This window comes from Varanus komodoensis, unplaced genomic scaffold, assembly GCF_004798865.1.
Source record: "Varanus komodoensis strain SLA01 unplaced genomic scaffold, ASM479886v1 scaffold2, whole genome shotgun sequence".
NCBI lineage: Eukaryota > Metazoa > Chordata > Lepidosauria > Squamata > Varanidae > Varanus > Varanus komodoensis.
Window position 1 is genome coordinate 35,948,036 of NW_025335568.1, and position 12,004 is coordinate 35,960,039.

The 12,004-nt window shown below is 38.8% G+C and overlaps 1 protein-coding gene across 7 annotated transcripts in view; it reads right to left on the reverse strand.

Annotated features, from left to right (window-relative positions):
* Positions 1-392: 392 nt before the first annotated feature.
* The window catches only part of ARHGEF7 (Rho guanine nucleotide exchange factor 7), a 93,949-nt gene continuing 82,337 nt past the window's right edge, over positions 393-12,004 (reverse strand). For 4 of the 7 annotated variants that reach the window (XM_044429553.1, XM_044429547.1, XM_044429544.1 and 1 more), the window contains 3 exons: positions 6,400-6,499; positions 5,595-5,649; positions 393-1,801 (listed from right to left, as the gene is read on the reverse strand). In XM_044429553.1, the coding sequence (XP_044285488.1) occupies positions 1,679-1,801; positions 5,595-5,649; positions 6,400-6,499 (278 nt within the window). In that variant the 3' untranslated portion in view covers positions 393-1,678. Of the gene's footprint in view, positions 2,568-3,861; positions 5,497-5,594; positions 5,650-6,399; positions 6,500-12,004 lie in introns of those variants that run through there. The other 3 variants (XM_044429545.1, XM_044429546.1, XR_006414642.1) reach the window with 3 other exon arrangements.

The window sequence follows — 12,004 nt, forward strand, 5'->3', positions numbered from 1 at the left end:
CGCGAAACAGGGAGGCTCTTGGCACCAGTGCCCTGCTTTTCAGCTTGCGCACATCTGCTGTAGGATCCTGCCCACTCAGCGGTAAGACTGGCAGCAAAATTCCTGATATTTAAATTGAGTAACTGGCTTAAAAAGTCTTTCACCTTCAAAAAAATTTAAAAAAATATAAGAGGAGTAACCTTCTACTCCAAGTACTGAAAGACATGACCATGGAGGGGAGGGGGAGCGAAAACACAAACATACATACATACATGCAAACACACTTTCCAAACTCACTGAGTACCAAGTTTCCAAGACAAAAATATTACAGTACCATACACTTCATTACACAGGCAGCACAAGGTTTCCGAAGTAACTGGAGCTCCTCTATCTGAACGGAGAAACTTAAGAGATTTGTTTTCATAAAGCATTATTTTTCCTTTCTTTTTATTTTTTTGCTTAAAGGGAATGGAGGTAAGTGGACTATTATTTTACTGATTTTACAGTTGAAAGAAAGATATCTGCACAGTAGTGGACAATCAAAATGCCAGGCCTGAGGTTTGAGTGTTCCAAATGTTCTACATGCATATGTTAACCAAAACTTTGCTATGATCGTGGTAAAAATAAATAATACATATTATTCACCAAAATAATAATAATAATAAACCCCACATCCCCTTGATTAGGACTTTCAGTTTGACAACAGTGCTTGAGTATTTCATTAAAATGCTAGCTAGCTGCATGTTAAAATAAATGCACAAACATTTAAAAACATGGTACACAAATCATCTAGTAACTAGCCATTTAAAAAAAGAGCAAGCACACTCTTCTTTAAGTGACTGTTCTGCAAATTGGCATGGCAAAAGAAACTATCAGTCTTGGATCTTAAGATACTTGCTTTAATACAAAATGGTGCCAATTACTGTTTTGAGATTATGGTGTTTTTTAAAAGCAGGTTAAAATGAAAGTTTAGACCATCTATGGAGGAATGTTTGGCCTGCCAGATGTTGCTGAACTGCAACTCCCATGATCCCTCACTATTGACTATTCTGATTAGGGCTGATGGGAGCTGCAGTCCACCAACATCGGCAGGGTCACATGTCCTTTACCCTGGTTTAAACAGACATAAATAAATGTAATTAAATTATTAAAATAACCTGGCAAATACTGGGAAATATGCTGGGAAGTTACAAAAATGGTTTTGCAAATAATATCTAATATGTCTAGAACAGTTCATAACAATTCATCTTGGAAAAAGCGCAAGAGTTTTCAAAAATTATAGGAGAGCATCAGCCACTGCCTTGCCTGCCGCTGGGCTGCAGAAGAAAGCTTAACACATGCCGGTCCTGATACACTGTCCACAATGCATTCAAAATTACAGATGTTTACAAGGAGGTGGGGAGGAGCACACACATGGACATCTCTGCCAGCTGTTGCACTTGCTGCAAATGAGGTAATTTAAATGCAAACAAGTCAAGTCTAGTCAAGTTTTGGGTCCACACTATCTACACTTAAGTACAGACAGTTTTAGTGAATGGATTGAATATTATTATACATTGTAAGAAAAAAATCACTTGATCCAGTTAAGTCCTGCTTTGTAGTGCTCTTTATGCAGTACTGACTAAATGTCAGAAGGCTTCCCAGCTTGATTTGACAACTGGTCTTTCAATAGAAAGAAAAAAATACAATGCTAAATTTGTTATAAATTGGTTTCATCCCAAGAAGGATCATTCATACTCTTTAGAACTTTCCGGACGAGTTTTTCAAGCTCCTTGCGAGCTCTCTGTTCTTCTTCCAATGATTTCTTCATCTTTTTGTTATCCTGGCAAACAAAAGACAAAGATATTATGGTAAACTTGTTCTGAAAGGTCAAATGTTGTTTCCATCAATATGCCTGCTTTTGTATCAAAGGCTCATTCAATGAAACTGTGTTGTAGGAATTTACTGTCTCATGTAAAATAAACAGAACAAAACTAATGACATAACTAACAAATGAAAAATAAAAAACATCTAATTAACAACATGGATTTATTCACTTGGTATCAAGGCAATGTATAAAAAGATTCACAGCACACACGAAAAATCTGTAAAGCTGATAAATAGATTCAGAGAAAAGACACGATTCTAACAATTCAAAAAATGAGACAATGGACTAAAATTCTACATTGTTGTGATATGCAGGAAATAAAGCAACAGTTCCAAGTCACAAATGGGAGAAAAGATACGCATCTTGTTAAGAGGGGCTCTGAACACATTTTAGGGTCAACAAAACAATGACAGGTAAATACGCATAAAAGGTATTCCTGGTGGAGACAGTTGGCGGGTGACCCACAGGGTATTAAAATCATGGCAGTGCTCGAAGCTTTATATTCCAAAACGATTATCTAGCGTTCTCTTGCAACAGAAGCAGAATTGCACGGCTAAAGTCAGGGGCTCGACGATTGGTTTCTTCATGTCCAAACTGAACAGCGATACACACAGGCAGGGTGTTTTGCCTTTGCCAGCCCCCGATCAGTCAGCTTGGCTGACTAGAAGCCATTTGGGCTGCTTTCTCTGAGGATCGTCTGCCTTGCCAAATGATGCCACACCTATCAGCAAGCAAGAAGGCCAATTTAAATAACCAATTTAATAACATTCCCCACTTCACTGCTACATTTCCTAAGCAGCAGTGCAAATCTGATCCCAAAATATTAATTTACAGTCACTACATACATTCAGAGACCAAATGAGGCTCTTGCTTTTTGAGTAGGCATTTAATTCTAATCTGGGATGCTGATTATTAAACTGTTCAATTTCTTAACATTTTCCTATTTTCATCCATGCACTTAATTGCTTTGACTGTTATTGTTCTTTCAATTTTTTCCTGAAAGACTTGTCTGGAAAGTTAATCACCATTTGGGAGGTATATGAATTCAACGAACAGAAAAACTAAATAGAATTATTACCTATATTTGTTTCTCTCTTACAACCAGAACTTTCATTTATTTGCTACACTGAATGCTTTTTCAATTTTACCTATAAAAGGAATAGCTTTTAAATATTCCCATACGGTTCTTTTTCTCACAACCCACAACCATGACAGTTTTTGTTGTTTATATATGGTAGAGAGAAGGAACTTGGAATCCTCTAAGATTGTGCTGGACGAGAACTCCCATCAGCCTCAGACAAAAATGGAAAACGATAGGGAAAAATCAAGTCTGGTGATCCCTGGGCAGCCTAGAGAAGTTCATTTTCATCAGTTGGAAATGGGATACCATAGGTTTGCTTTGCAGCCAGAGTGCAAATACTGGTATTTGATAAATGACTGCATTGTTGCCTCATTTACACTGAGAAACTTCATTTAACTTATCCAGTAAGGAGCATTTTTATGTTTAGGTTAACATATTTATGTCAAGATGATTGAATATTACCCTGATTAAGATTAGATAAACTCAGATTTAGAATTCAGAAAGAAAATTATGTAAACTAAACATCTGATTTTAATGTAAAAAGTAATACTCAGGATTGTGTTAAATTATCCGTTTCCATCTACCCATAAATAGCAGCAAACAAGAGCATTAGGCAATGCAGTTGGAACAAGAAAGCCAAGGGCCTCATGTTTCTTGCTTCTCTGTGGCTCCAAAATCTCCAGCATGGAACTTTGGCTTCTCCAATGACTGGAGTCCCGACTGGAGGTCACCTGTCCCACTCAATGTAGGGGAAATGTAAAAATTCCATTTTGGATATTATAAAACAGTAAACAGGAAGAACTGGGTATCTGGCTTCTTGTTTCCCCAAACAAAGTACATAACTGGAGCCATTCAGAGTGAAAAATCGCTATTTGATTAAGCCCTAAAGAACATTAGGGGGGGGTGTGGGGGGGGGAGGAACGATCAAGAAACTAGTTTTGGCTGTGGAGCATTTTGCAAAGAAAGATGCTACTTGAAGAAAATGAGGATTCACAGTAGAGTATATAAACCTCAGGGGCTATTATCTCCAGTGGGCTTTAAATACCACAGTTAAAGGATTATCTTATTTGAGCTGCATTTAATACAGGACATCCCTCCCAATCATCTTCCTACCCATCATACCTGCAGAACTATAAACACATTATGATTCAGAAACAATGGCATATGTGTATCCCTACCCTACCCATCCCCAGATAACAATGCTTGTGTAGGAATATTGCCAGGTGTGAAGCCCAGATTCAGTGTAGAGAAGAATCATATAATACTGCTATGGAGCAAGAAGGAACATGAGAACAGCAAGATGGAAGGCATCAACTAACATACTTCTGCTGGCTTTCAGTCACAGTTATAGTCTTCATTTCTCAGAAGCTAACGAATTGTCCTAAAACTGAAGGTTACTTTTATTTCTAATAGCTCAGATAAATTTCATTTTGAAAACCCAGTTCACATAAGAACACTGACTAATCAGCCTGTGCTTAATCTACATAATAATACTGGTTTCTAGATTTCTTTGGCATTGTTTCAATTTCTCTGGTGCTCTTATTGTGGGTTTTTTTTCCTTCAGATGTTTAGGTTAAAGTAAGTGGGTAATATAGCTGCTCAAATTTTGAAACAGTTAATAAAAATCAAAGGAGTAAGACTAAAATTCACATGGATTGAAATCTGTAGGGGAGGGACAGGAAGGAGAGGAGAGTGTAGCAACACTACCTTATCAACACTGGCTTGTGAGCGCAAGATGAATCTTCTGATTATTTGATTGTTGCTGTTATTATTTTGCAACTTCAGGTGCAGTCCTATGCATATTTAAAAAGAAAGGCCTGTAACTTCCAACATGTCCCAGCTTGTGCTGCCTGGTGCATGCTGGGGGTTGTTGACATTTTGCCTGTCTAAATGTGCATAAGATTGTGCCCTCAGTCATTATACATTACAATAGTAACTGGAAGGCATAGGAAGCCAAAGTGTTGATCACTGAGAGAATGTACACAAGGGAAAATGAGAGCAAGAATATAGAGGGCTACACACAATAATGCTGACCCACATTAGTAACAGCCTAAATAAAATGTACTGTTAGTGGAAAAAATGCTGTGCAAGCAGGGATCTGCTGCCTTTTATGTTTGCACAAATGGACTGCTTTGTAAACCTAAGATTTGCAACCTTCCGCATGAGTGGAACTTTAGTTGGATTCTTCCCTAGCAGACACTTCAGAGCTTGGTTCCTACTCATGCATCATCATTTGTGCTAAAGGAACGGCGCCACTAGATGCAGCCTAAGGATAGTGGCAAGGTTATCCCACATTTATACCAAACCTATTAACCTAAAAGAGTCAGTAAAAACATCTGCAGTATTTATTTGTACTAACTTATATAATGCGTAATATAATAAATTCCCTATTACAGCACATACAATTCTGTACCAACGACTGCTCTCCTTCTTCCAGGTGTTCGCCCTGGTAGTATATGGTGTAAGGATCATGAAGACAAACTTCTACTTCACCCAACTCAGCTCCTGATGCTATGCATCAGTACTGTCACTGGAGCTTACTGGCTTATTGTCAATTCTGGAGCAACATCTGAAAAAACTGTATGTTACTACCAGTACTTGTCTTAATCAATGCATACTACTACTACCCTGAGTGTTGATAAAGCATATTATGTATCTTTTACTAACCTGTCTTAATTCCTGTACTTCATCCTTTAATGCATACACTGTGTCAACAAGACTTCTAAAACAGAAAATTAAGATAAAATATTTTCACAATCTGTAAATGAGTTATTTTAAAAAGCACACCAAGAATTACCAACACACATGGTTTTAAATTAGAAACTATACAATTTAGGATAAAAAAGGTAAGGAAACACAACTGCAAGCATATTGTCTTCCCTTTCCTATCCTATTTGTAATATTCCATTGGTCTTTCGTTATTAAAAACTTTTTTGGGATAAAGGTTATGCCACTCAATAATTTTTGCCTCATTGAGGAATAACCTGCTATCAGATGCTGTTTATAAGCATCTTTATTTGTCTTAATGGGATTTTAAGAAAAAGCCTATCTTTGACTGTACGTTCACACAGTAAAACTAAAATTATCAGTACTAAAACTTCTACAGATCCTACACATAAGAACAGAAATCCCAGAGCACTTGTGAATGCCACCTTACCCACAAAACTGATCAATTCCCAGCTGGTACAAGGATGAAGAAAAAAAGATGCAAAAAGAAAAGTTAGAGAACCCAAAATTGTTGAAATCAATCTCAATGGACTAACATGGGACTCACCACCCCCATTATAGGCAACCCAGCAATGAATTCCAGTAGGATATTCATCTCTTTAAATATAGAGCCACAGAGTATTTTTGGAACAAGTTTAAACACAGCTGAAACACAGCTTTGACTGTACGTTCACACAAAACTTCCTGCTTGCAAGAATGTGGGCTATTTAAAACTCATCGTTTGCTAAAAAAAAAATCATCTTACTTTTCTTCTATCACAGTTTGACCATTACTTTTTGTTTCTTCTACAATAATTTTCTCCTCCTCTGGAAGCAGCACTTGGGGAGCAGATTCTTTACGGGAGCCTATTGCAAAATAATAATAGAATTAAAAGATAAACACGCAGGCATTGTTAAGGCATTTAAAAGACATTTTATGTAGCAGTCATGGGAGCATGTAGATTTCCGGTTAGCTATTCCTCTATTTTTAAGAGAGAAATACCCTGATTACCCTTTGGATTCAGTAAGAATGGCCAGCAAATAGCCAGTTTTGCTTTCTATCCAGCATTAAATTAGGTTAAAAGCACCTAGTTATAGCAATGAGTAACCTTATACATACAGCCAGCAACATATCAATAACCTTTCACTGAGCCTATTTGAAATTTATATAGATACTGACAAAAACCATCATATATACGTATTTTAGCACATCAACTCTAACACACTCAACAGAGAAGGTATCACTGAAAAAACTGGAGGGACTGTGCAGCTGACAGCAGTCTTCCTCAGACATTGTCTGCTCACTGAAATCAGAATTATAATGGTGCTCCATGTGACTGCCAAGCACAATCAAAAGCACTACTCTTTACCTTCAAAGCCTAAACCACATACTTAGGTTTTGCCTCCTCTCTCATTTCCCATTTTAAGTTCTATGGACAACATGAAACACCTTCTTTATAATGTTCTCAGAACTAAACACAAACAAGGCATTCTTACAGAAGTGCTATTATGCTGTTAGGAAATTCTTCTGCCACACCAACGAAAGGCACACACTGCCACAAAGCCCATAAAGACTGACAATTTATCACACATCTGCACCTCATGTGCAGTAACATCGTCCTTACAGCTTGGCATAGTGATACTAGACCAAGTGATAAATTTCTACTTGTTAGAGAGTCACTAGTCTAAATCCTGTTATAAGCTACAGAGAAAATCAGAAAACTGAATAAGTAACTTACACAGGAGTTGTTCTGAAAATAGGATCAAGACCAGATCTTTTTATGCTGCAAACATAGGACAAAGAAGATACAAAGCAAATGTTTCCCCTTAACATGTTTTATTTCTTGAGATTTCATTAAAAGTGGGGGTGGGAGAAAACTGGGGACAGACAGGGAAACACAAATTTTCTACTTTTAAAATGTCTAAATAAACCAGTAGCAGTTCCTGATCAACCAATACATTTAGACAAGATAAATATTTTAACACATAATTGTAGCTAGGTACAAAAAGGATACCAACACGCACAGGTCAAAGCAAATATTACACCAAAGACATAGTAAGCAGTCATGTCAAACAGTGACCCCGCTCCTAAATCTAGTTTAAGTGCATGTGCACATGTATGTGGCAGTCCAATTCCTGCTATAGGGGGTACAGGAATTTAACACTCTCACCCTGCAGTGCTCGCAGTCTGGATTAGAGTAGGGGAAAGCCAGGAGAATTTATAGGGCCAAACAGTGATCCATGGATCCAAGCCGCAGCAAGTCAAAATCCCTTTGATATTTTGTTGAAACAGAAGCATTCGCACAATAAAGACACTGAAGAGTAAGGCAGTTTCATCCTTTCTGTACTATAATATCTGTTTATTTCTAAATGTCTTCATCAGTGACCCTCTGATAGTCATTAAAAACCTCCCACTGAGCCTTTCAATTCACTAAGAAATATTAATGATGGCTTTCAAAGCTACCACATCTGAAGGATAAACTACTTCAGCTTTACCAGACTGCTGCCTTTATTTCACAGTGTTACAATAAATATAGAAAAAATATAAACCCAGTAGTTGGCTTCAGAAACAGCAAAAATGTGTTCAGTGGTACATGTTAAACTAGCATGATAGGAAAAGATGCCACACAAACAGACTACTTAAAATGCATGGTTTCCTAGCTGTACTAGGTTACTTCCGAGATAATACTTTGACTCTGACACCCTAGGCCAAAATCCAACCATGCTTACTTGATTAATTCCACTCATTTTAATGTGACTTATTTTCAAGTATGCATGCTTAGGATTACAGGCCTTAAGTCTGCAACAGGTTAAAAGTTCCTACATTAAAACTGTTCATTATTTAATATTTTAAAAGCCTGCCATTATATGATAAAGAAAAGCATGTTTTATAGTGAAGGAATGGACTGAAATGAAGGCACATCAAAGCTCTGTATATGAGAGAAGAGACTTGTCCATACACTTTTGCTCCAAAGCACCAATCATTTTAAAATAAACTATTTCATAAGCTATTTCACCTTAAAATCAATCTAGAGATCCCACAAACAATTCATTTAAAATATTTCAATTTAAGCTAATTTACATCACTGAAGTGAATGAGAAAAAAGGTTTCTAAAACAAGACTGATAATCCAGTGAAATTATCCTGACAATTTATTTCAGCAAGCAAATAGTAAAAAAAGATAGTTGCAGATGTTATGTTTACTTTCTTCTCTTAAAACAAATGCATTGATTAAGGCAACATACCTTAATCCAGTGCTTCTCTTTTCCAGAAATCCATGTGATAAAGACATTTATGTTGCAAATGTACAGGTGTGCAAAATATCAGCATGGATATATTTGGAACTGTATTCAAACAAAAGAAAACTTCCCAGGGTAGTCCTTTGATAGAGCAGTTATAATAAACTCTTGGTGTTAAATAAAAAATGCCAAATTAGACGCAACTTAAATTGTGTGTTTTAAAAATTAAAATATTAACTAAAGTGAGGAATGCAGATAAAGATCAGGATCCCACCCAGTGAGGGATTTACTTTAATTGCCTCGAAGATGCTTCAGGAAGCAGGCATTAACACCTGCTCTATATGCAGAAAGTCACAGGCCCAATCCAGGGAGCACCGGCAGAACTCCTGCCTGAAATGCTGGAATCCTGCTGCCAGTCAGTTGACAAAACCAGGCTGGATGGACCAATTTTCTGACTCAGGAATGAGGCAGCTTCTCATGTTCCTATAGTGCAATTTTTCACTGGCATGGCAAGATAGGAGGCAAAGTTAACCCCCCTCCCCAGTCGTGATCCCAATGATTGCCCCTGCCACTCTCCAGTACCCTTGCCATGAAAAACCCATGGACAGTATCAACAGGCAAAGAGATATGACGCTGGAAGATGAGCTCCTCAGGTCAGAAGGTGTCCGATATGCTACTGGGGAAGAGCGGAGGGCTAGTACTAGTAGTGCCAGAAAGAATGAAGCGACTAGGTCAAAGCCGAAAGGACATTCAGCTGCTGATGTCTCTGGTGGTGAAAGGAGAGTCCAACACTGTAAAGAACAATACTGCATAAGAACCTGGAATGCAAGATCTATGAATCAAGGCAAGCTGGATGTGGTCAAACAAGAGATGACAAGACTGAACATCGACATCTTAGGAATCAGTGAACTAAAATGGACAGGAATGGGTGAATTTAATTCAGATGACTATCGGGTATACTATTGCGGGCAAGAATCCCTCAGAAGAAATGGAGTAGCCTTCATAGTCAATAAAAGAGTAGGAAAAGCAGTACTGGGATACAATCTCCAAAATGACAGAATGATCTCAGTTCGAATCCAAGGCAAACCATTCAACATCACAATAGTCCAAGTCGACTGATGCTGAGGGACTGCAGGTGGTGCAGTGGTTTAAACCACTGTGCTGCTGGGCTGGTTGATCGAAAGGTTGCTGGTTTGAATCTACACAACGGGGTGAGTTCCCGTTGCTCCGCCCCAGCTCCTGCCAACCTTGCAGTTCGAAAGCATGCAAATGCAAGTAGATAAAAAGGTACTACTTCGGTGGGCAGGTAACAGAGTTCCGTGCACTTCGGTGTTTAGTAATGCCAGCCACATGACCACGGAGACTGTCTGCAGACAAACACTGGCTCCCTTGGCTAGGAAATGGAGATGAGCACCACCCCCTAGAGTCAGGCTTGACTGGACTTAATGTCTAGGGGAAACCTTTACCTTTACTGATGCTGAAGAGGCTGCAGTTGACTGGTTCTATGAAGGCCTACAACACCTTCTAGAATTAACACCCAAAAATGATGTCCTTATCATCATGGGGGATTGGAATGCTAAAGTAGGAAGCCAAAAGATAACCGGAATAACAGGCAAGTTTGGTGTTGGGAGTACAAAATGAAGCATGGCAAAGGCTTGGAGAATTTTGTCAAGAAAACACGCTAGTCATAGCAAACACTCTTTTCCAACACCCCAAGAGATGACTCTACACATGGACATCACCAGACATTCAACACAGAAATCAGACTTACTACGTGTTCCACAGCCAAAGATGGAGAGGCTCTATACAGTCAGTCAGTAAAAGCAAGACCAGGAGCTGACCGTGGCTCAGATCATGAGCTTTTTGCTGCAAAATTTAGGCTTAAATGAAGAAAGTAGGGAAAAGCACTAGGCCACTCAGGTATAACCTAAATCATATTCCTGATGAATATACAGTAGAGGTGACAAATAGATTTAAGGAATTAGATCTGATAGAGTGCCTGAAGAACTATGGACAGAGGTTCACAACATTGTACAAGAGGTAGCAACTAAAACCATCACAAAAGCATGTCATCATAATTGGGAAAGGAATACACAAGGCGCATCATGCGAAAGGCAGGGCTAGATGAATCACAAGTTGGAATTTGAATTGCCTGGAGAAATAGCAACAACCTGATATGCAGATGATACCACTCTAATGGCAGAAAGTGGAACTAAAGAGCCTCTTGATGCAGGTGAAAGAGGAGAGCACAAAAGTTGGCTTGAAATTCAACATTAAGAAAACTAAGATCATGGCATCTGGTCCTATCACTTCCTGGCAAATAGATGGGGAAGAAATGGAGGTACTTACAGATTTTATTTTCCTGGGCTCCAAGATCACCGCAGACGGTGACTGCAGCCAAGAAATTAAAAGACACTTGCTCCTTGGGAGGAAAGCAATGGCAAATCTAGACAGCATACTAAAAAGCAGAGCCATCATCCTCTGACAAAAGTGCATATAGTCAAGGCTATGGTTTTCCCAGTTGCAATGTATGGCTATGAAAGCTGGACCATAAGGAAGGCTGAGCATCAAAGAATTGAGACTTTTGAATTGTGGTGCTGGAGAAGACTCCTGCGAGTCCCTTGGACTGCAAGGAGATTGAACCAGTCAGTCTTAGAGGAGATCAACCCTGACTGCTCTTTACTGAAGATGAAACTCAAATACTTTGGCCACCTAATGAGAAGGAAGGACTCCCTGGAGAAGAGTCTAATGCTGGGAACAATAGAAGGCAAAAGAAGAAGGGGACAGCAGAGGATGTGGTGGCTAGATGGAAGTCACTGAAGCAATCGGCGTGAGCTTGGGTGGACACCGGGGGATGGTGGAGGATAGGAGAGCCTGGAGGAATGTTGTCCATGGGGTGCGACTTTGCGACTGACATAACAACAACTGTAATTTGCATTATTTTGTTTGGATTTACAAAGAAACATGCTTTCATCTAGATTCCTAAAATACTGTTGACCACAAGCGTTCTTGTCCAAACCTTGCTTAAAAGGGTTTAAGTAATAGCAAATGTTAAATCAAACACTTCCTGGGGCGAAAGGGAGAACATGGGCCCATCTCTTCCAAGCAGATACTGACTATCTGTCAGAGTTGA